General features: G+C 44.1%; 1 protein-coding gene across 1 annotated transcript in view; it reads right to left on the bottom strand.

Annotated features, from left to right (window-relative positions):
• Window positions 1-12,069, bottom strand: part of SLC9A6 (solute carrier family 9 member A6) — a 170,887-nt gene extending 158,818 nt beyond the window's left edge. The window contains exon 1 of the mRNA XM_082263490.1: window positions 11,781-12,069. Within this exon, the coding sequence (XP_082119616.1) occupies window positions 11,781-12,048 (268 nt within the window). The 5' untranslated portion in view covers window positions 12,049-12,069. The remainder of the gene's footprint in view (window positions 1-11,780) is intronic.
• Between the last annotated feature and the right edge of the window lie 14,065 nt (window positions 12,070-26,134).

Raw genomic sequence — 26,134 nt, 5'->3', positions numbered from 1 at the left:
ATATTAAAGTCTCTTTTTTTTTTTTTGGTTTAAAAATACCAAACGTTTTACTTGCTATGGGGGCACTAGAGCGGAGCTGCTGCTGTGTGTGTCCATTCAGACAAGGAGCCATGGCTCTGCCCCCCTCTCTCCTCATTGGCTCACTGACTTGATTGTCAGCAGCGGGAGCCAATGGACAGCAGAGGGTCTCATGCAACATCGCTGGATCTAGATGGACCTCAGGTAAGTATTAGGGGGGCCGAGAGGGGCTGCTGTACACAGAAGGTGTTTTATCCTAATGCATAGAATGGAAAAAAAAAAACCTTCTGGCTTTGGAACGACTTTAAATGCTGACAAGTCTGCAGCACTAAAACAGACCAAAATGAAGCAAAACTGGAGAGAGTATAGACTATTTTACACTACAATCCTCCACCCAGGTGCCCATTACCTCTTTGCAATAGCTAAGGCAGCACCCAGTGTTGTTTACCGCCTCAGTACAGAAACCTCATCATTGTTGTCAGTCTGAATCTGAAACTGAAAAGGCCACTGCAGTCAGAAAGAAGTGAGGGGAACTTGGGTGGAATAAGTTTAACTCAGAATAGGTTAGGGGCTAGGGAATGGGGAGAGGAATTTTTATTTCTATTTTAATGAACCTGTCCTTTAACCAATTCCCGCCCGCCCTATAGGCAAATGACGGTGGGAAGGTGGTTGCATTATCCTGACCAGACGTCATACGGCGGCGATCGGTGATGCGGCATGTCACTCTGACACACCACATCTCCGATCGCGGTAAAGAGCCTACTGACGTCCAATCACAGCTGGTCACATAGTACACAGGAAGAGCCATTGAGCAGCTTTCCTTAGTTTGTGCCCGACAGGCACGAGTAGAGGAGAGCCGATCTGCGGCTCTCCTGACGGGGGGGGTCTGCACTGGAAATAAGATCATTGATTAAAAGTGTAGACCCTTGGAGGGGGGGGGGTGCCACTAGAACCACCAGGGATGCTCACCCATGACCTCAGGGATTCCCATCCATGACCTCAGGGATGCCCATCCATGACCCCAGGGATGCCCATCCATGACCCCAGGGATGCCCATCCATGACCCCAGGGATGCCCACCATGGCAACCAGGGATGGCAATCGGGGCTCAGGGAGCCCGCCAGTGCCCTCCCCATCAGTGCTGCCTGCCAGTGCCCTCCCCATCAGTGCTGCTCACCAGTGACCATCATTGCCATTTATCAGTGCCACCCACCAGTGCCTATTATTGCCCACCAGTGCCCATTATTGCCGACCAGTGCCGTCCATCAGTGCTGCCTATCAGTACCCATCAGTGCCGCAAAAAAACTTATTTACAAAATTGTATAACAAAACTTCATCTTGAATTAGGGCAAAAGATTTATGTAGAGTTTACTTCTTGGAATGCATCTGCCAATAGCTCAAGCATGCAGATAGGAGGGTATGCTTAGCTGAGAAAACCTCTCCTCCCCTCCTGAAGACTCCTGGGATGTATGACATTTGCCTAGGCAAGAAAATAAAAGTAACTGAAGAAATGTAAAAAGGTTTAAAACAAGTAAATATAATATACTTTCTTATCTACTTACTGATGCTAACAGCACGAGGATTAAAAATAATCAATGTTGATTGGGGGAGTGAAGTTCCACCTTAAGCTATAACTAACTGAAGATAGTAGAGTGCAAAATTAGAGGCTTCCAGGGGGTACCTAAATGGTATTTAAAGCCATTTTTTTTTAATTTAATAATTTTTTATTGAAAAGAAAAAAGGATTTTCCAACAAGACGAACAAAAAAAGAAAAAAAAATTAACAAAGTCAAAAAATTTCAAACAAAACAATAAATACAAAATATAGCCATTTTAGCATAACATGGTGTAGTGTGTGGGTATATATCATTATTCAAATAATAAGTCATTTTGCCGTATTGGGATAACATATTACAATATATTAACATATGTCACTATTCAAATTACAAATCAAATAGCCATATCTAAGATACGTGACATATTTGGATCAAACTATCACACTAAACTTCTATATGATAACGAGAAAAAAAAAAAAAAATTAGAAAGAGGGGGTAGGGAAAGGATAGGGAAGTAAAGAAGTGGGAAGGTATCATCCGGAGACCTCCGTGGACTTCTTAACTCAAAGTATTTGTATTAGATGACATAATCTCTATATATTCCGATGAACATATAAAAGGAGAGCCAACCAGCCCATCTTTTAAAGGTATATATGAGCTATAATTCTGAAGGAAGACCTCCTCTAACTCTAAACTGGCAACCTGTACACTTTTTTTAAAGCATTGCCTATGGAGATTAAGTATCGAAGTTTGGCGCCATTCCACGAGTGAGCGCAATTTTAAAGCTTGACATTTTAAGTATGTATTTACTCGGCAACATCTTTCACATTATACAAAATCATTGGGCTAACTTTAGTGTTTTTTTTTTTTTTCATGAAAGTTTTTCTTCCAAAAAAAAAAAAAAATCATGTTTGAAAAATTGCTGCGCAAATACCATGTCATATAAAAAAAATTGCAAGGACCGCCATTTTATTTCCTAGGGTCACTGCTAAAAATATATAGAATTATATATATATATATATATATACACACTGTATACATACACACACAATATTGGGGGTTCTAAGTAGTTTTAAAAAAAAAAAAACAGATTTTGACACATACGAGAGAAATGTCACAAGTGGCCCGGATGCCAAGTAGTTAAAAACCAGGAAGGCATTCCAACCCTTGAGCACTCTGTCAAAAATGGAAAATAAAAGTTTGGCTCAAGTTAATATAAATATAGCCCTGGCATGCAACAGTTCAGCATTAAAAGGCGTGAGTATGAGAATTAGGCTGATCACGGGTGGGCAGATATCTGACAGCGACCCAGATGGAAAAAAATATGCTCATCCCCAGTTATGATTTGCACTGTTACACTTTAAATATGGGTGGAACATGTAAAGAGCAATGGCGGCAACCCATAGAAAACCCCCCCCCCCAGTATATTGTGATCACGTTTTCAATATTTTCAGACAGGCTACTGTAAGTTACAATATTACAATAAACCCCAACAGACCAAGTAAAAACTAGATATTCTTCACAAATCAAACTGAAGACAAGTGAACTGGAGCCAACCTAAACTGCACAGGTATATACATTTCTTACTGTAGATCTAATTCACACAGGCTTCAGTTTGTATAAAAGCAGTGTGAGCTTTTAGGCCTATTTAGGCTTGCAGTTGGGTAACCTGAAAACCACAAGACTGAGCCTCACTTTTAGCACCCCCCCCCCCCCCAAACCCATTTCTCCCCTTAAAGCGGAATTTCACCCAAAAGGGAAAATTATGATTTTCCACCTCTTCTTTACTGCTTTTGGACACTTTTGTTTTTTTTTTGGGGAGCGGGTACCTATTAAAACTACACTTCCACCTGGATAGCCAGCAACAGCAGCTCCTGTATTTCCTTCCTTGCAGGCGTACTTTAAAGCTGAACTTCAGATACATAAATAAAAATAATAAAGCCACTTTGTGTGCACCAATTGCTTTTGCAAAACCAGATATTAATATGTAAAAGTAGTAGTGACATTAATGTGCCGTACATGGCCTGTGCACAGGAGCAGAGCAGGAGCACAGCAGGCCCCACCCACTACAGGCTGCCTGCAGTAAACAGGAGGCGGCGGAGACAAGACCAGTCTCCCAGCACAAGGAGAGGGAGCAACAGTGACCGGTCCTTATCAGGAGGCTCCTGTACAGAAATTAGAACCACACTGGATTACACACAAAGCACACCAATATTCAAGTAACAATACACATGCCTATTGGAGGGCACATGAAGTTTGGGAAAATAAACAAAGATATTAACCACTTGCCGCCCGCCCACCATCAAATGACAGCAGAGCGGTGCGGCCATTGTTCTGGGCCGCCGCCATATGACGTCGGCCCATTCAGGCAGGGCAGGCGCGCGATCGTGTGCACGCCGCCCTGCACTATCGGTGGCGGCGTGTCCCCGAGACACAGCTCGTCACCGGCAGGGGGGAAACAGCCAATGGGCATGGCTGTTTCCCATGTGATCGGCTGTGATCTAATCACACAGCCGATCACAATAGAGACGACCAGAAGAAGACCGCGCATGCGCGATCGGGAGCGCGCTGAGCGGTCATGCCGGTGGTTCTGTGTTCCCTAGGAACACAGCTAGTCACCGGCAGTAGTAATCAGCCACTGACAGTGACTGTTTACTATGTGATCGGCTGTGAATCCATTCACAGCAGTTCACAAAATGTATATACAGAGCAGTAACTCACTGTTACTAGCTCTTCTCCCCTCACACAGTTTCCAGTGTGAGGAGAGCAGAGCCAGAAACAGTGAGTTACTGCTCTGTATACCTGTCAATATAAAAGCACAAAAGCCTGTCCCCACACAGTCCTCCCCCCCCCCCCCCCCCAATTGCACCTGTCACCCAACAGTCACCTCATCAGTGCCCAGAAATTGCCACCCATAAGGCTACGTTCACATGTGAGCGTAGCGATCGCGGGCAGAATCACCGCAATTCTGCCCGCGATCCAGAAATCATTGCAAATTGCGGGACGCCTGTGCGTTGCCCATGATTTACAATAGCACCCCAAACGCTGTGCGATGTTGCCGCGATTTCCGCCTGTCGAATTTGTGTGAAAAAAAGGACACAAATTTTTTATGGGTACAGTGTTGCATCACTGAATAATCATTCAATGTCATTCAAAGTGTGAGAGTGCTGAAAGCTGAAAATCGGTCTGGGCAGGAAGGGGGTGAAAGTGCACTGTAGGCAAGTGGTTAATGGGAGCGCTGACTGTCACTTTAAACAATCTGCCAACAGACTTCAGAAAAGCAGCTAGCAAGATATTTAAAGCTGAACTCCAGAAGAAGTAAAAAATAAAATTTTTGTAAGAACTCAGCGTAAAAATCTTTCCTCTTAGTCCTCTGACAGACGCAGCTCTCCGTAGTTTCTTCACCAATGGGTAATGCGCCATCTACAGGAGTAGACTAGGCAGTGAAACCTTTTAGAAACGTTTCACCTGACACGCCTATAGGGGCTGTCGGTTATTACATAACCCCAGACACACCATGCTCACTAATCACTTTCGTAGCAAGCAGTGAAGGAAAACACAACCAACCCCAAAATAGAGGGGCGGGAGCTGCGTCTGTCAGAGGACTTAGAGAAAATTCTATTACGGTAAGTTCTTACAAAAATTCTATTTTCTCTTACGTCCTCTGACATACGCAGCCCTGCAAAGTTTCTTCACCAATGGGACGTCCCATAGCAGTGTAGGCATGAGGGGTGGGAAGAATGCAACCAACAACTGTTAACATTTCAGCAAGGCTAGAGAAAACATAGCCAACAGGGCAACAGAAGCTCAACCCCAACAGGAGCTTACCTCAAAACAATAATTCATCCCTGAAAGAAATTCTCAATAGAAAATAAAAAACTGAAAATAAAAAACTAAGACCAGCAGGGAACCTAGGTCCTACTCCTAACACTAGGCAGCAAGAAACTGATTAGTGAGCACGGTGTGTCTGGGGTAAGGTCATGAGCGACAGCCCCTATAGGCCTGTCAGGTGAAAAGTTTCTAAAAAGTTTCACTGCCAAGTCTACTCCTGTAGATGGCGCATTACCCATTGGTGAAGAAACTATGGAGAGCTGCGTCTGACAGAGGACGTAAGAGGAAAGAATTTTATGCTAAGTTCTTACAAAAATAAAATTTTTTACTTGCTCTGGAGTTCAGCTTTAAATATCTTGCTAGCTGCCTTTCTGAAGTCTGTTGGCAGCTTGTTTAACCTGCTGCCATCCGCGCTACAGCCTATATACGGCTGCAGCGCGGACTCGAATTTTCGGGAGGCCGTTTTTAAACGGCCTCCAGTGACACGCCCCCCGCGCGCTTCCGCGAGCGGCCGATCACAGATCACAGATCGTGGTGAATGGCCAATCACAGCGGCCATTCACCACGTGATCGGGCCGTCCAATGAGCGATGATCTCATATGTAAACATATGAGATCATCTCTCATCGCCGGCGCTCCTTCCTCACACAAAGCCTGCAGTGTGAGGAAGGAGGGGGAGCCTCACAGCGCCGGGGACACACAGCGATGTAATCAGGGCACTGATCACCAGTGCCCTGATTACTAAAAGGTAAAAACATACACACAGTGCCCCCCCATCAGTGCCCACAGTGCCTGCCATAAGTGCCCCCATCAATGCCCACAATCAGTGCCCATAGTGCTGCCAGTCAGTGCCTGCTCATCTAGGCACTGATTAGCACTGACTGGCAGCACTATGGGCACTGAGTGTGGGTACTGATGGTGCTGCCCATAAGTGCCGCTCATCAGTGCCACCCGTCAGTGTCCAGTGCCATCCGCCAGTGCCCATCAGTGCCGCCTATCAGTGCCCGTCAGTGCCGCCTCTCAGTGCCAAGCAGTGCCACCTCTCAGTGCCCAGCAGTGCCACCTCTCAGTGCCCAGCAGTGCCACCTCTCAGTGCCGCCTATCAGTGCGGCATATTAGTACCTCCTCATCAGTGCCCATAAGTGCCACCTCATCAGTGCCCATAAGTGCCACCTCATCAGTGCCACCTCATCAGCGCACATCAGTGGAGAAAAATTTATTTTCAAAATTTACTCGCAGAAAATAAGAAAAACTTTTTCAAAATGTTCTGTCTTTATTCTTTTTTTTTGTAAGAAATAAAAAACCCAGAGGTGATTACATACCACCAAAAGAAAGCTCTATTTGTGTGAATAAAAATGATAAAAATTTCATATGGGTACAGTGTAGCATGACCGTGCAATTGTCATTCAAAGTGTGACAGCGCTGAAAGCTGAAAATTGGCCTGGATGGGAAGGGTGTTTAAGTGCACAGTAGGCAAGTGGTTAAAGTGACAGTCAGCGCTCCCATTAAGATCTTTGTTTACTTTAGAAAACTTCCATGTGCCCTCCAATAGGCATGTGTATTGTTACTTGAATATTGGTGTGCTTTGTGTATTTCTTCCAGATCTGTGCTGTAATCCACAGGCTACTCCACACTTCTAGGCCAGTCCTGGCAGTCTTTGTTCCCCTACGTTCTAGTGCTCAGATGCCCTCTGGTGTATGTCATCAAGACCAATGCAGGGCCCATAGACCTGCACTGGATGTGAGGACATGGAGGAACAGTCCAGAGGGTTGGGAAAGTAAAAATGCAACCCTAGTAGCGCAGGTGCAACTCCACCACCAGGGAGGGTTTTTACTTTTACCAGAGCTGGGTTTTGAAGTGACCATACACACTCCCATTAAATCAAAACTAAAGTCCACAGAAACTCGTGTCTGTTCCGGGGATATGACCATTCACCACTTTACAAATCGGTGTATAATATTCCCAAAATGGAGCACATGGGTGCTTTAAAGCAGAACTATACTCACCTTGAATCCAGCGATGTACTGTCACTGGAAATCACTGCTGGCATCTTGGGGTGGTTGCTGTCATTGGCTGGGCTGAGATGACATCACACCAACACATGAAGGGGAGTTCCGTCAGATTCAGCAGTGCCAGATTAGTGCAGTAGGCTGTGCTTGTGCAGCTTACTGTACAGGGGAAACAGGCAGGTAAGTAGCTTTAATACAGACGAGACAAAGCATGTCTCCGCTACATTGACAATCCTGCCTGTCTGCCCATTTTCATTTTAAAGCCTAAAATTCCACTTTAAATGCTTCAAGAAAAGCTGCTTTGAATGAGCCCTAAGAATACTTTATTGCAGAAAAGACATGGGGGGGGAATTTATAGAGAGTGTTGTAAACACCCTTTGGAATTCTGTTGGCCACCACAAAAAAAACTGACTGTGATTGCGGCTAATTGATGTATTTGTGCCTGCCTGGCACCGAGGTAGGAGTGTCCATATTGAACTCCCTCCCCAACCACTGTGCCCATCACAAGGATATGCCAATGGCCAAGGAGTATTGTAGTATGGGTGAGCGAAGACTGATGGGTACTCAGAGACTAGTTCCCCTTTAGGTCCTCTCTCTGCTGATTGACAGTGCACAGCAGTGGGAGGATCCAAGGCTGCTATTAAGTTCAATAGTGGTTTTCAAATTTTCTGTCTTTATTATTTTTTTTTTGGTAAAAAATAAAAAACCCAGAGATGATTAAATACCACCAAAAGAAAGCTCTATTTGTGTGAAAAAAATGATAAAAATTTCATATGGGTACAGTGTAGCATGACCGCGCAATTGTCAGTCAAAGTGTGACAGCGCTGAAAGCTGAAAATTGGCCTGGATGGGAAGGGTGTTTAAGTGCACAGTAGGCAAGTGGTTAAAATGATCAAATCCATGAAAAAGAAAAAAAAGTCTCAGCTTTTAGTACCAATATAAAAGATTTAGATCTTCCTTCCACCCTTTATATAGCTTCATGACAGATATATATATATATATATATTAGTATTATATATTATTACTTTCACTGTTTCACAGTATAAATGAACCCCTTATACCAGCGATTATCTGCTCTTTTTATACTATAAAAGGGCTAATTTTCATTTTTTTCCCCACATTATTACAGGCGATACAAAAAAAACAAACAACATGGTACTGCTACTTAATGCCTTTGGCCTGGTTCACACCTATGCATTTTTTTGGTGATTTTTCCAGAAATGCACTACAGTTCATTTAACATAGTTTCTTATTAGCAACGTTCACATCTATGCTTTTTTCAGCCGCTGCGTATTTGGAAAGGGTCAAGGACTTTTTCAACCCAAAACGGTGCTTTTTGTTTGCTTTTTTGGTTCAATAGAGAAGCTGCAGAAAAGCATGTAGTGCGTTTTTGCTACGATTTGCATTTTTTAATCTGCCCAACAACAAATTGGCCAAAAAAAAAAAGCATTAAAAAAATGCAAATCGCAGCAAAATCTTGTGTGCAAAAACGCAAAACGCACAACAAAAAGCACTGCAGAAACAGATCAAACGCAAAATGCATAGGTGTGAACCGAGCCTTATGCTGGCCATAAACTTATTCACTTTCAGATGGGAATATTTATGCGAAAAATCTGTGTCTGATGATATTTACCAGATTCAACCTCTAATAGTATATACAATATATCTCTCTTCGGTCTGTTATTCTCAGACTGGATTATAGATTTTGCTCCCAAACCATATAGTTGGTTATTTATATGTACCACTGCATATAAATATTTAGGAATATATTGCTTTTTTTTTTTTTTTTTTTTAAACTTTACACATTTACTAAATTATGCACCACACTTTGTTTAACCACTTCCCGCCCTATAGGCGATTGACGGCGGGAAGGTGGTTGCATTATCCTGACCGGACGTCATATGATGGCAGCAGGATAATGAGCTTTGCGCGCCCCCCCGCGGCGATCGGTGATGCGGCATGTCACTCTGAAACACCGCATCTCCGATCTCGGTAAAGAGCCTACTGACGTAGCCTCTTTACCAAGTGACAAACTGTGTCCAATCACAGCTGGTCACATAGTACACAGGAAGAGCCGTTGATCAGCTTTCCTTAGTTCTTGCCTGACAGGCACGAGTAGAGGAGAGCCGATCTGCGGCTCTCCTGACAAAGGGGGGGTCTGCACTGGTAATCAAGAGCATTGATTACCAGTGCAGACCCTTGGGGGGGAGTGCCCCTAGAACCACCAGGGATGCCCACCCATGACCCCAGGGATGCCCACCATGGCCACCAGGGATGGCAATCAGGGCTCAGGGAGCCCACCAGTGCCCTCCCCATCAGTGTTGCTCACCAGTGCCACCTATCAGTGCTGCCTATCAGTGCCCATCAGTGTCAGCTAGCAGTGACCATCAGTGCCATCTATCAGTGCCCACCAATGCTGCCTAGCAGTGCCCATCAGTGTCACCTAGCAGTGCCCATCAGTGTCACCTAGCAGTGCCCTCCAATGCTGCATATCAGTGCCACATATCAGTGCCGCCTATCAGTGTCACCTATCAGTGCCCATCAATGCCACCTATCAGTGCCCACCAATGCTGCATATCAGTGCTACCTATCAGTACCCATCAGTGCTGCCCATCAGTGCCACGTATCAGTGCCCATCAGTGCTGCCTATCAGTGCCACCCCATCAGTGCAGGAAAAAACGTATTTACAAAATTGTATAACAAACAAAAAAAAATTTTTTTTTTTTTTTTTTCAAACTCTCCGGTCTTTTTTTATTTGTTTAGCAAAAAAGAAAAAACCTTGCGGTGATCAAATACCACCAAAAGAAAGCTATTTGTGGGGAAGAAAATGACAAATTTGGTTTAGGTACAGTGTTGCACGCAATTGTCATTCAAAATGCAACAGCGCTAAAAGCTGAAAATTGGCCTGGGCAGGAAGGGGGTGAAAGCGCTCTGTATTGAAGTGGTTAAGGTTAATATCTGATTAATCGAAACAATAATCAGCCAACTAATCGATCATGAAAATAATCGTTAGTTGCAGCCCTATTTAAAAGCCATTAGGACCTAATAGGGAACTTGTCTCCTGGTTGCACTTTAGGCTCCGCCCACCCAGTGACAGTTCATTTCCCACGTATAGGCATTGCCATTCCTGGGTAATGACATCACCTGTATCCCGGCCCCTTTGTTTACATTCAACTTTGGGCTGGGAAATCTCCTGCCTGCCAGATGAATGGAACTGGAGATGGAAACATGTCACATACATGACAGCTTCTTAGTACAGCCATACCCACTCTGTACACTGGAGTACCTCCATGTGTAAGCTCAGTGATGGTCTTTAAAGTGAAACCTTATGTAAAAAAAAATTAAAAATTTGTGCAAATGCTTCGTCTCTCCTGCATGAAGGTCAGCTACTTGCCTGCCAAGCCCTGTACAAAAAGCTGTGCATGTGCAGCTCACTGGAGAAATTTGGCAATACTGAATCCGACTGAAGTCACTTCCACCCAACTAATGAAAGCAGCCAGTGATCAATACCTGGAAGATTGAAGATGTCACTGGGGAGAACCAGGACGTCACATTGCTGGAGCCAAGGGGGGTATAGTCCCATTTTAATTACCATCAGAACAGGTTCGTAAAGTGGCAGTAGTACCTGAATTCTTCCCTATGTCAGAAATGTTACCAAACTGGCAAAACACTTCCCTGAACTAGCCACAGGTACTTATCACCCGCCTCAGCTAGCCGCAGGTACTTATCACCCGCCTCAGCTAGCCGCAGGTACTTATCACCCGCCTCAGCCTCCTCAGCTAGCTGCAGGTACTCAAAATTTCATTGCAAGTTTGGGGCGATTTGAGAGACATCTGCGTGAGTTCATGCACAGAGGTCTATCGAAATCGCCCCCGAAGTTGCCAAAAGTAGCGCAGAAACTACTTTTGGAAATCGGTGCGGTGCCTGCAAAGTTAGCGCTGCACCAATTCGGATGGTTCCATTGCCGGCCATGGCCATAGGCTGCGATTTGACATGTCACATTGACCCAATGTGAATGGGGGCTAAATCTTTCTTGAATCCCTAATAGTACAACAAACCCCCCCCCCACTTCACACATCTCCAATTCTTAGTCACAGCTCCACTTTCACGGTTCTCTCCATCAATGGACGATAATGGATGGCGGCAGATCCCACATTATGCCAGGTCGCCCCGATTCTCATCATGCAAGAAGTGGGGGAGACACAGAGACCCCCAGGTCCCAATCTTCATCTGAAAGACAGGACATCCTGAGACCTGATTGTACTATAACCCCAATAAACTTTACTGACACCTGTCTCAGGACTAGTGCAGAATCACCACAACCCTCCCTGAGTGCCATGAGGGGCTCCTGGGGGCTCCATATACTAACCGTAGATCATGGCCAGGCCAGTCTCATGGAGAAAGCGGAATCTGCGATGCTTGAAGAGCCAGATTGTGAGAATGGTGAGGGTGAGGAGCAGAATGAAGATCAGAAGGTTGGCACTGTCCTGCCGGTGACTGGCCTCCACCTGCTTCTCTGTGACGACCTCCTCCATGGCGCTGTCCTCCGCCCGACAAAGGCCTACCGCCATCACCAGCACCGCCGCCCCGAGTCCCCTGCCCCGGGAGCCCGGCATCTCCGTACCGCACGGCGCCATGACAGGGGCCGATCTGAGAGCCAGAGTCCTTCCCGGGGATGAGGCAAAGAGCCCAGACTGCCCGCCCCCGAGAGGAGGAACCCGGCCACCACTACACAGACACAGTATAGGTCCGCTACACAGCAAAACACTGGGACTCCTCACATGTGCCATACATTATACTCCACTCACTATACCCCGGCTGTGGTCACTACTCCTCACTATGAACCTGGCTGTGGTCCCATATTCATACACTATACTCCTCACTATAATCCCGGGTGTGGCCCCATATCCATACACTATACTCCTCACTATAATCCCGGGTGTGGTCCCATATCCATACACTATACTCCTCACTGTGCGCCCGGCTGTGGCCCCATATCCATACACTATATTCCTCACTATAAACCTGGCTGTGGTCACATATCCATACACTATATTCACTATGAACCCGGCTGTGGTCCCATATCCATACACTATATTCACTATGAACCCGGCTGTGGTCCCATATCCATACACTATATTCCTCACTGTGTGCCCGGCTGTGGTCCCATATCCATACACTATATTCCTCACTGTGCGCCCGGCTGTGGTCCCATATCCATACACTATATTCCTCACTGTGTGCCCGGCTGTGGTCCCATATCCATACACTATACTCACTATGAACCCGGCTGTGGTCCCATATCCATACACTATATTCCTCACTATGAACCCGGCTGTGGTCCCATATCCATACACTATATTCATCACTATAAACCTGGCTGTGGTCCCATATCCATACACTATACTCCTCACTATAATCCCGGCTGTGGTCCCATATCCATACACTATATTCATCACTATAAACCTGGCTGTGGTCCCATATCCATACACTATATTCCTCACTATAATCCCGGCTGTGGTCCCATATCCATACACTATATTCCTCACTATTATACCGGCTGTGGTCACATATCCATACACTATATTCCTCACTATGAACCTGGCTGTGGTCCCATATCCATACACTATACACCTCACTATAATCCCGGCTGTGGTCCCATATCCATACACTTTACTCCTCACTGTGACCTGGCTGTGGTCCCATATCCATACACTATACTCCTCACTATAATCCCGGGTGTGGTCCCATATCCATACACTATACTCCTCACTATAATCCCGGGTGTGGTCCCATATCCATACACTATACTCACTATGAACCCGGCTGTGGTCCCATATTCATACACTATACTCCTCACTATGAACCCGGCTGTGGTCCCATATCCATACACTATATTCCTCACTATAAACCTGGCTGTGGTCCCATACCCATACACTATATTCACTATGAACCCGGCTGTGGTCCCATATCCATACACTATATTCCTCACTGTGTGCCCGGCTGTGGTCCCATATCCATTCACTATATTCCTCACTGTGTGCCCGGCTGTGGTCCCATATCCATACACTATATTCCTCACTATAAACCTGGCTGTGGTCCCATATTCATACACTATATTCCTCACTGTGTGCCCGGCTGTGGTCCCATATCCATACACTATATTCCTCACTGTGCGCCCGGCTGTGGTCCCATATCCATACACTATATTCCTCACTGTGTGCCCGGCTGTGGTCCCATATCCATACACTATACTCACTATGAACCCGGCTGTGGTCCCATATCCATACACTATATTCCTCACTATGAACCCGGCTGTGGTCCCATATCCATACACTATATTCATCACTATAAACCTGGCTGTGGTCCCATATCCATACACTATACTCCTCACTATAATCCCGGCTGTGGTCCCATATCCATACACTATATTCATCACTATAAACCTGGCTGTGGTCCCATATCCATACACTATATTCCTCACTATAATCCCGGCTGTGGTCCCATATCCATACACTATATTCCTCACTATTATACCGGCTGTGGTCACATATCCATACACTATATTCCTCACTATGAACCTGGCTGTGGTCCCATATCCATACACTATACACCTCACTATAATCCCGGCTGTGGTCCCATATCCATACACTTTACTCCTCACTGTGACCTGGCTGTGGTCCCATATCCATACACTATACTCCTCACTATAATCCCGGGTGTGGTCCCATATCCATACACTATACTCCTCACTATAATCCCGGGTGTGGTCCCATATCCATACACTATACTCACTATGAACCCGGCTGTGGTCCCATATTCATACACTATACTCCTCACTATGAACCCGGCTGTGGTCCCATATCCATACACTATATTCCTCACTATAAACCTGGCTGTGGTCCCATATCCATACACTATATTCACTATGAACCCGGCTGTGGTCCCATATCCATACACTATATTCCTCACTGTGTGCCCGGCTGTGGTCCCATATCCATTCACTATATTCCTCACTGTGTGCCCGGCTGTGGTCCCATATCCATACACTATATTCCTCACTATAAACCTGGCTGTGGTCCCATATTCATACACTATATTCCTCACTGTGTGCCCAGCTGTGGTCCCATATCCATACACTATATTCCTCACTGTGCGCCCGGCTGTGGTCCCATATCCATACACTATTTTCCTCACTGTGTGCCCGGCTGTGGTCCCATATCCATACACTATATTCCTCACTGTGTGCCCGGCTGTGGTCCCATATCCATACACTATATTCCTCACTGTGCGCCCGGCTGTGGTCCCATATCCATACACTATATTCCTCACTGTGTGCCCGGCTGTGGTCCCATATCCATACACTATATTCCTCACTGTGCGCCCGGCTGTGGTCCCATATCCATACACTATATTCCTCACTGTGTGCCCGGCTGTGGTCCCATATCCATACACTATATTCCTCACTGTGCGCCCGGCTGTGGTCCCATATCCATACACTATATTCCTCACTGTGCGCCCGGCTGTGGTCCCATATCCATACACTATATTCCTCACTGTGTGCCCGGCTGTGGTCCCATATCCATACACTATACTCACTATGAACCCGGCTGTGGTCCCATATCCATACACTATACTCCTCACTATGAACCCGGCTGTGGTCCCATATCCATACACTATATTCCTCACTATGAACCCGGCTGTGGTCCCATATCCATACACTATACTCCTCACTATGAACCCGGCTGTGGTCCCATATCCATACACTATATTCCTCACTATGAACCCGGCTGTGGTCCCATATCCATACACTATATTCCTCACTATAAACCTGGCTGTGGTCCCATATTCATACACTATATTCCTCACTATGAACCTGGCTGTGGTCCCATATCCATACACTATACTCCGCACTATGAACCCGGCTGTGGTCCCATATCCATACACTATATTCATCACTATAAACCTGGCTGTGGTCCCATATCCATACACTATATTCCTCACTATAATCCCGGCTGTGGTCCCATATCCATACACTATATTCCTCACTATTATCCCGGCTGTGGTCCCATATCCATACACTATATTCCTCATTATGTGCCCGGCTGTGGTCACATATCCATACACTATATTCCTCACTATGAACCTGGCTGTGGTCCCATATCCATACACTATACTCCTCACTATAATCCCGGCTGTGGTCCCATATCCATACACTTTACTCCTCACTGTGACCTGGCTGTGGTCCCATATCCATACACTATACTCCTCACTATAATCCCGGCTGTGGTCCCATATCCATACACTATACTCCTCACTGTGACCTGGCTGTGGTCCCATATCCATACACTATACTCCTCACTATGAACCCGGCTGTGGTCCCATATCCATACACTATATTCCTCACTATGAACCCGGCTGTGGTCCCATATCCATACACTATATTCCTCACTATAAACCTGGCTGTGGTCCCATATTCATACACTATACTCCGCACTATGAACCCGGCTGTGGTCCCATATCCATACACTATATTCCTCACTATAAACCTGGCTGTGGTCCCATATCCATACACTATATTCCTCACTATGAACCCGCCTGTGGTCCCATATCCGTACACTATATTCCTCACTATAAACCTGGCTGTGGTCCCATATCCATACACTATACTCCTCACTATAATCCCGGCTGTGGTCCCATATCCATACACTATACTCCTCACTGTGACCTGGTTGTGGTCCCATATCCATGTACTATACTGCTCACTATGACCTGGCTGTATCCATACACTATACTCCTCACTATGTGCCCGGCTGTGGTCCCATATCCATATACTATACTCCTCACTATGACACAGTTGTGGTCCCATATGCATGCACTATACTCTTCACTATGTGCCCGGCTGTGGTCCCATATCCATACACTATACTCCTCACTATGTGTCCCGCTGTGGTCCTATATCCATATACTATACTCCTCACTATAAACCCGGCTGTGGTCCCATATGCATACACTATACTCCTCACAATGACCCAGCTGTGGTCCCATATGCATACACTTTACTCCTCTCTATGTGCCCAGCTGTGGTCCTATATCCATACACTATACTACTCCCTATAAACCCGGTTGTGGCCCCATATCCATACACTATACTCCTCACTATAAACCTGGCTGTGGTCCCATATCCATACACTATATTCCTCACTATGACCTGGCTGCGGTCTCATATCCATGCAATATACTCCTAACTATGACCTGGTTGTGGACCCATATCCATAAACTATATTCCTCACTATTAAACCGGCTGTGGTCCCATATCCAGACACTATACTCCTCACTATGAGCCTGGCTGTGGTCCCATATCCATACACTACATTCCTCACTATTAAACCGGTTGTGGTCGCATATATATACACTATACTTCTCACTATGAGCCCGGCTGTGGTCCCATATCCATACACTATATTCCTCACTATTAATCTGGCTGTGGTTCCCCAACAGCTTCCAGGTATGTGTTGGGAGCAGGGCTGCAGTCCAACTATCTTCTGCCGTGCGCAGGCCTGACAGCTTCCAGGTGTGTATCAGGAGCAGGGCTGGAATTCTTCCCTCTGATTTCTCTGGTCAGTTTTAGCTTTAAAGGGTCCTAAGGGTCTACTGTACTCAGCCAGGAGTCTGTGTGGTCAGCAGTTTGCTTTACCCTGGAGTGGTGTATCTAGGGGTCACCTCGGCCACCTTAATGGCTGTGGGGGTTGAAAGTAGAACAATATAAGAACCCCTCCATTTTTGTTACACTCTTTCACCCATACTGTATCTCCTGGCACAAAGGGATGGACTGGACCCATTTCCCTATGTCCTGCATATTCTCCCCTAATTTTTGTAACAGTTGATGGTACACAACCCCCCCTCTCTGGTATAAATCTCCCTTGATGTCTTTAATGATGGGTGGGGGGGCTACCATATAGTACTTTAAAAGGGGACAATTGTGTCCTCTTTGTTGGAGTACTCAGAATTTTCAGCAGAGCAATGGGCAGCATCAAGGTCCACTACATTTGGGTTTCCTGACAGAGTTTCGCCAGTTGCGATTTCAGGGTAGGATTCATTCTTTCCACTTTTCCAGAGCTTTGAGGTCGATACGCCGTATGTAGTTTCCAAGTCATCTTGAGTGCTGTTGCTAATTCCTGGAGGCACTTGTGAACAAAGGCCAGGCCATTATCTGAACCTATGGATGAGGGGATTCCATATCTAGGGATTTCATGGAGCAGGCATTTGACCACTTCTTTTGGAGTCTCAGGTCGTGTGGGCCAGGCCTGTACCCCGCCCGAATAGGTGCAGACAGCCACTAGCAAAAATTTGTATCACTCTGAGGGATGCATGAAAGTGAAGCCAACCAATAATTCTTCCATCGGTGAGGCTCCTACAGCTTGTATTCCCGGAGTTGGTACAGGCCCTTGTCTGGAGTTGTTTTGGACACATTCTATGCATCTGCTGGCTACAGCTTGTGGCAGTGTAGGTAGCCGGGGAATATAAAAATGTCTCTCTAGGGCCTTTTCAATGGCTGTTTTGCCTTTGTGTGTTGCCCTGTGGAATTCTGTCACTAACTCAGTTGCCACTGCAGCTTGGATGACACGCAAATGCAAAAGAAATTACTACCAAATCTGAAGAGAGTCCATAAATAAAAATGGGGGTTTGGTCCCACCATATGGCCATATCGTGCTCAAGCCCACTACTGCGTCAAAGTACCCCATTATCAGTTTGGGGTATATACACTGCGACTGAAGACTGACAGGATCTGGTCATCTTTCTGTGCAACATAATGACTTAAACTTAATTCCCCCAGTCTACAGGGTGGGGCATTGAGACTTGCTCTCTGCTTGTGACATGTCCCTCTATGTATGGGGGAGGCTGTACAAATGATTTCTCAGTTAAACATACAAAAACTTTCTACAAAGGCTTCTATCCTTCTTATATATAGTACCACTTTACAAAACTTTCACCTTAGTTTGATTACTTATCTCTCCTAATAAGAAACTTACATAGACCCTCAAATAAATATAAATGTCTGTAATAATCTCTCCATCTCTCTGTCCCTTTTTTACACAGACACACAAACATGTGAAGGGAGGGGGGATGAATCTGGACAGTCACACAGGCACACAAACATGCAAAGACTGTAGCCATCTCTGCTACAAATAGATTTTTTCCATTAACCTCCCTGGCGGTATTCCCAAGTGTGGCTCGGGGTGAAATTTTAGTGCCAATAGCGGTAACCCCGAGCCACACTCGGGGTACCGCCAGGTAGAAGTCGCTGGATCCTGGAAGAGGTTACTTACCTTGTCCCCAGGATCCCGCGATGTATTCTGGCAGTGCACGACGGCCTGGATCTTCTGCCTGATGCTGTGTGCCCCGGCTTCCATTCCCTGCGAGCATCGCGTCGCAGGGCGGTGGAACCGGCGGCCAATTCAAAATGTAAAATACACAAACACACTGATATATTGTAATCCTATTGGATTACATTACTAAATACAATAAATTGACCTTAGTTCGCCCCTCAGTGCCCTTGCCTGCAGTTTTACTGTACTTTATATATATATATATATATATATATATATATATATATATATATATATATATATATATATATATATATATATATATATACAGTGCCTTGCGAAAGTATTCAGCCACCTTGAACTTTGCGACCTTTTGCCACATTTCAGGTTTCAAACATAAAGATATAAAACTTTTGCACGCCCAATTTTACAGTTTTTATTTGTTAAACAAAGTTTGAAATATCAAATAAATTTTGTTCCACTTCATGATTGTGTCCCACTTGTTGTTGATTCTTCACAAAAAATTACAGTTTTATATCTTTATGTTTGAAGCCTGAAATGTGGCAAAAGGTCGCAAAGTTCAAGGGGGCCGAATACTTTCGCAAGGCACTGTATATACATACACATAATATATATACGTATATGTGTGTGTGTGTGTGTATAAATATATATATATATATATACACATATATACATATATATATGTATACTTTAACTTATTTATAGTTATTTATTATATTATAATTTTGTGGATTTTGTGTTTCAAACTTGATCAAACCTGAGATGTTATAAAGAAGAACGCACAGTAAATAAAAAATCATATGTAAATAGTTGGTTTGGGCTGCTCATCCTTAAGAATTACATACAAAATAATGGTACCGCTTTCAGCACCTAAAATCTGAAATAATCATACCGCCAGGGAGGTTAAACATACAAAGGCTCACTTTTCTCATATGCCATTTTCTCAGTTTTAGTATCTACAATATAACCCTTTTGTATTTCTTAATTTTCTCATTTACAACTTTATAGAACTTTTGCTTCAGTTTCATTACTTAAATCTTCCAATGTTGAACTTACATAGACCCTCAAACATACAGTGTCAGATTTGTCAGCCAAAATATGCCGCTAAAAATTGCTGATTGCCGCCATTACTAGTAAAAACAATGAAAAAAATAAAAAGTCGATAAATGTATCCAATAGTTTGTAGACGCTATACATTTTTGCACAGACCAATCAATATACACTTATTGGGATTTTTTTTTACCAAAAATATGTAGCAGAATACAAATTGGCCTAAATTGATGAAAAAATGTTTTATAGCAGAAATTAAAAAATATTGTTTTTTTTCACAATTGTTTTTTTTTTTTTTGTTTTTGTTTATAGTGCAAAAAATAAAAACTGCAGAGGTGATCAAATACCTCCAAATGAAAACTCTATTTGTGAGGAAAAAAAATACATCAATTTTATTTGGGTAAAGCTTCGCACGACCACGCAATTGTCTGTTAAAGGAACACAGTGTTATATCGCAAAAATGGCCTGGTCATTAAGGGGGTAAAACCTTCCCGGAGCTGAAGTGGCTAAAATTTTGGTGAACAAAGAATATTTGAGTGAAATCTCACAATTATTGCAAATTGCATTGGGGTCAAAGGGAAATGACATTATTATTGAGAATGCAATGGCTCCTGAAGATTATGGAAGCTCATCCTAGCTATCCTTGACCTTTTCTTGTGCCAAGAAAAAAAAAAAAAAAAACTGACCCTCGTTAGACTCCTCATTTGACATTTTTCATACACAAAAAAAACCAGAGCAAAACAATAATATTTGTGACACATACATTGACAAATAACAACAACAAAAAAAAGGAATAAAAAAAGACCACTAAATGAAATACACTAAACGAAATACACTGTTCAAAAAATATTGTTGAAATAAAGAAAAAAAAATATTTTTTTCACGCAAATTTAAAGAGGAAGTAAACCCTCCTCGGGAAGTTGTACCTATAGGTAAGCCTATGATAAGGCTTACCTATAGGTACTGTAAATATCTCCTAAACATGTACCGTTTAGGAGATATTTACCTTTAATGCAGCCAGTGACGTCACTGGCGCATGCGCTCTGAAGGAACGGCTGATCGTGCCGTTCCTTCAGAGCCCCGTGCCGTGACCGTCGGCTCCCGCGCGCGTGCGCGGGAGTGACGTCACCGCGGCTCCGGCCAATCAGATGGCCGGATGCCGCGATCCCGGAAGACGGGCGACTGAACATGTCGCTCGTCATACAGGTGAGTGAGCGGCACGGCGGGGGCTCGTTCTAAGGTAAGTATTTCATAATGAGCTAGTATGCGATGCATACTAGCTCATTATGTGTTTCTCTTGCAGGATGTAAAAAAAAAAAAAAAATTTTAAACGGGTTTACAACCTCTTTAACCTAAGCAGCTGAATGAGTGAAATTGAGAGTTTCAGCACTGTTGACAGTATTCATTTCACCAAAATCCCCTTGGTAACTTTGAGTCACTAACAATTCTGATGGAGCGCAGTGTTTCTGTGCTCACTGCTAATAGTTTATAGACTTCTTATGCAGCTATTTATTATTAAGGACCAGAGGTAGAATAGGCAGAGACCAGAAACACTGATATAATAGTTTCCAATAAGCTGTATCTCAGAAAGGAATGCACAAAATTACACATAGCTCTCACAATCCTTTTCTGAGATAATTTCTTGAACCCTTCTTATCTCCATCCTCCCACTGTATGTGGTCTGTACATTAATGCATCTAACAGAAACAGTGTATACAATAAACCAGTGTGAAGCCTAACCCCTATTTACTTATTAAAGGTAATTATATAGTGCCATCAATTTATCATCACACTCATAAATACTGTAAATATACTAGGGTCAATTGAGACAAATGGCAATTAACCTACCAGCATGTCTTTGGAGTGTGGCCGGAAACCGGAGTACCCACAAGGAAAACCATGCAGGCACAGGGAGAACATGTAAATCCAAGCATATAGTGCCGTCGTTGGGATTCAAACCCATGCCTCTAGTGCTACTTGGTATAATTGCTAACCACTTAGCCACTGTGCTGCTGCACCCCTTCATCGCCTCCTGCCTCTGTGTACTGCCAGTATGCACAGTGTCTAGTGCAGGCTTTTTCAACCAGGGTGCCTTGAGGTTTCATCAGGGATGCCTTGGGAAAATGCCTAAAAATGTATCAAAAATTGTCTGCAAGCCAGTGGATGGGTGAAGCCTGCCTTTTAGTTACACAAAGCCACAGGTTTTTATTGTGCACCATTACGACTTTCTAGACAGTGGCATCCTAACAACATTAGTTGATAAAGAGGATGTCTGTTGCCTCCACAGCATCCTTGTTTGACCATCCTCTGCCTCTCTTCCTCAGCACTGGGGTCATGACTGATGGAGAGAAATTGAGGGAGAGGAGAAACATTGGAATACTAGCCAGTACCAGTGTGCAAAACTGTATTTGCTTTGAAAGAATAAATCAAAATAACCTTTAACGTTGGTTGTCCTCCGTGGTGTGGATGCTGCTGCATTATGTAAAACCTTTAGAATACTTTCTTTATATTTTAGAGTGGGGTGCCTTGAGATTGTCTATAGTTTTAAAGGGTGCCTTGACTGAAAAAAGGTTTAGAAACACTGATCTAGTGCATCACTACCAAGCTCGATACTTTTACCTACCCCAATACCAGCATACTTTTTTATCTCCAAAGATTTGTGCCAAAAAATTGATTTTGGGTGTACTTTCTAAAAAAGGGGTCCTTATGAGGGTGTTTGTACTGGCCGGACATTTTTATTTTATCAGTAATGGAAATTTTTAAAAATATTGGGTCTTTTTTTTCTTTTGTATATTAAAATATATTTAAAAAATCCAAGTGTCTCCTAAATACCACCAAAAGAAAGCTCTATCTGACAATATAAAAAAAACCCCAATATAAATGTTATTTGTATACATTGCTGCAAGACTGAGTGATTATCAGTCAAACGGTCACAGCTCCTGAAAAACCTGTACTGTCAAGAATACATGGCTGTCAATTCTGACTTCAGTGGATACTACAATAGTTCCCTGGCTGTCTCTGGCTTCAGTACTTTCTGAATCACAGATCTAGAACAAGAAGTCAGATTGGAAAGTCAGAGCAAAGTCAAAACTAATGGTCTGTGTACTTGTTTTAGGTCACTGCTTGCTGGGTGGAATCTCTGTTTACAGCAGAAAACTTGCTATCTGACACACCTGGAAGTGTCAGATTGCAGCAGTACTGCTAGCTCTGCAAGACAGCAAAGAATAGACCCATGGTCTATTCATAGTCTAATGTCTATGGGGTGGCCATAGACATTAGGCCAGGTTCAGATTTTGCGGTGTGTGCTTTTTTCTTTTTTTAACCCACTTTTAATGTGTGTGAAGAGAGTCAGACATGCCTCATTTTTTAACAACACAGCACATAGATGTGAATGGCCACATTCGATTCAATGTATTTTTAAAGCACATGTGCATACCCCCCAACTTTTTGAGATGGGACCGAGGGACACCTTTTAGCAAAAGTATGTACTCATAGGACACACCCCCTGCCCTGCCCCCTTAAAGGAGAATAATAAAAAAATTGAAAATTATTATTTACCCCACAAATGCTTATTTTTTTTTTTTTTTTTACCACTACTATTCCTTTATACTGGCTTTCGAAATGTACAAATGCAGCAGATTTGAAATTGGATGAAAGGTTTAGCACTAGGAAACACTTTATGAAAGATAAAAAGTGAATTTTATATAAAACGATATAGATCAGACCAAAATGAGGGTCAAATGAGGAGGAAAGGGGGACAGGGTGACTTTGTTCCAAATCAGGAACAGTCCCTCACAATCCGGGACAGTTGAGAACAATGCATGTGTTTTTGTGTGTACCACTTTTTTATTTGTACCTTTAATAAAAGTTTATCTGGAAAAAAAAATGCAAAGGTGTGAATCAGGTCTAGAGAGTGGTGATGTTGTGACCACGAGCCAGTTTCTTCCTGGAACAGGCTAGATTTAGTTGCATGAACACTTCAAATTATAGAATGAAGAAGTAGATGCATGTTGTGGGAGTGCTGCACTTCAAGGTAACCAGGGTTTAAAGTGATTGTAAAGACTCTTTTTTTTTTTTAATAAAAAACATGTTATACTTACTGTACCTGCCCTGTACAGTTCAATTGGTTTTCACAGAGCAGCCCGGATCCTCCTTTTCTCGGGTCCCTCGTTGCTGCTCCCCCACTGTCGAGCAGCTTGCTATGGGGGCACCCGAGCCGAGCTGCAGCTCCGTGTGTCCATTCAGACATGGAGCTGCCGTTCGGCCTCACCCCCTCTCTCTTCTGATTACTAACTGACTTTAGTTAGTACCTAACTGTCTAACTGACTATGATTGACAGCCGCAGGAGCCAATGGCGCCGCGGCTGTGTCACAGCCAATCAGGAAAAAGAGTCCTGGATGGCGAGAGACTCGTGAACATCGCTGGACAGAGATGGGGCTCAGGTAAGTATTAGGGGGTGCTGGGGAGGCTGCTACACACAGAAGGTTTTTTATCTTAATGCATAGAATGCATTTGGATAAAAAACCTTCTGACTTTACAACTCCTGTAATGATGGAAAGGCTTAGTGGCTGCTGCACTGTCACCACATCTATATGATCCCTCAGGAAGGAGGGGTTTTGAGCCCCCAAAACACATTGGTTACCCACTTTTGTATCATGATTATTGAACCTTCTATTGGACGTGTGCTATTGTTGCGTTGCTCTTGTCTTTCATATACCCTACAGAGAATGGAGAAGGGGAGAGCGAGGTACACACAGGCAGTCTGAGTGCAGAAGAAAACAAAAGGGCTTAGGCAAGCATTTCTATTCTACCCTTATCTGCATTTTTTAGTCCTCAAGTGACCACAGCTCAATTCCTTCCTGTCTCTGGGGACCGGAGCTTTGTGTGGACTTCAGCCTGCTTGTGACATTGCCACTGACTTCTTTAGCCAATCTCGCACCTTGGGACAAGCCGGGAGGTGAGGCTGCCTGTGTCTAAGGATGACAACAGGATCTCAAAGGCATGGTGTCCTGTAGTTCCAAAGCAGAGGTGTGCTAGATGTGGTGACAACGCTACTGCAGCGTTAGGAGTCTATGTTAAGTGCTGTCACCCTACAACAGCAAAGCCAGAAAGAGAGAGGAAACTGTCAGGATCAACAGGTATTTAATAAATGTATGTTGCTGGGGAGGTAAGCTATAAGCTGACATACACTGTATTGTCAAAAGTATTTGGACACCAGCTTTTACACGCACATGAACATTAATGGCATACCAGTCTTAGTCCATAGGGATCAATATTGAGTTGGCCAACCCTTTGCAGCTATAACAGCTTCAGCTCTTCTGGGAAGGCTGTCCAAACGATTTAGGAGTGTGTCTATGGGAATGTTTGACTATTCTTTAAGAAGCACATTTGTGTGGTCAAGCACTGATGTTAGACGAGAAGGCCTGGCTCGCAATCTTCACTCTAATTTAATCCAAAGGTGTTCTTTATGGACCTTGCTTTGTGCACTGGTGTGCAGTAATGTTGGAACAGGAAGGGGTCATCCCAAACTGTGTCCACAAAATTGGGAGCATGAAATCCAAAATGTCTTGGTATGCTGATGCCTTAAAGGTTCCCTTTCACTGGAACTAAGGAGCCAAGCCCAACTCCTGAAAAACAACCCCACACCATAATCCCCCCTCCACCAAATGATTTGGACCAGTGCACAAAGCAAGGTCCATAAAGACATGGCAGTTTGGGCTGGAGGAGCTTGACTGGCCTACACAGAGTCCTGACCTCAACCCGATAGAACACCTTTAGAATGAATTAAAGTGGAGACTGTGAGCCAGGCTTTCTCGTCCAACATCAGTGCCTAATCTCACAAACGCGTTTCTGGAAGAATGGTCAAACATTCCCATGGACACACTCCTAAACCTTGTGCACAGCCTTCCCAGAAGAGTTGAAGCTGTTATAGCTGCAAAGGGTGGACCAGCTCAATACTGAACCCTACAGACTAAGACCGGGATGCCATTAAAGTTCACGTGCATGTAAAGGCAGAAGTCCCAATTCTTTTGGTAATATATTATATATAATACTCCACCCTCAACATTAGTTCATTGTTTTTTATTTATAATTTGTGTACATTGAAATTATTTTTGGTTTCCTGCCAGGGCTTTATTATTGTGTCTCTGCTGGAGAGTTCTTTTTTTTTTCCACATTCTTGTCTAGAGTTATCAATAGAAAGTAATAACAATCAGCATAAGGTTCTATCTAGCAGCCACTGCTAACAAAGAACGCTGAATTCTGACAACCACAACATGGCGCACTCACGCACGCACGCGGAAAAACATCCGGCAATACGTCT

This window comes from Pelophylax lessonae (assembly GCF_965119305.1).
Source record: "Pelophylax lessonae genome assembly, chromosome: 7".
NCBI classification, from domain to species: Eukaryota; Metazoa; Chordata; class Amphibia; order Anura; family Ranidae; genus Pelophylax; species Pelophylax lessonae.
The sequence above is the reverse complement of the archived record's forward strand: the minus strand, read 5'-3'. Positions and strand labels throughout refer to the sequence as shown.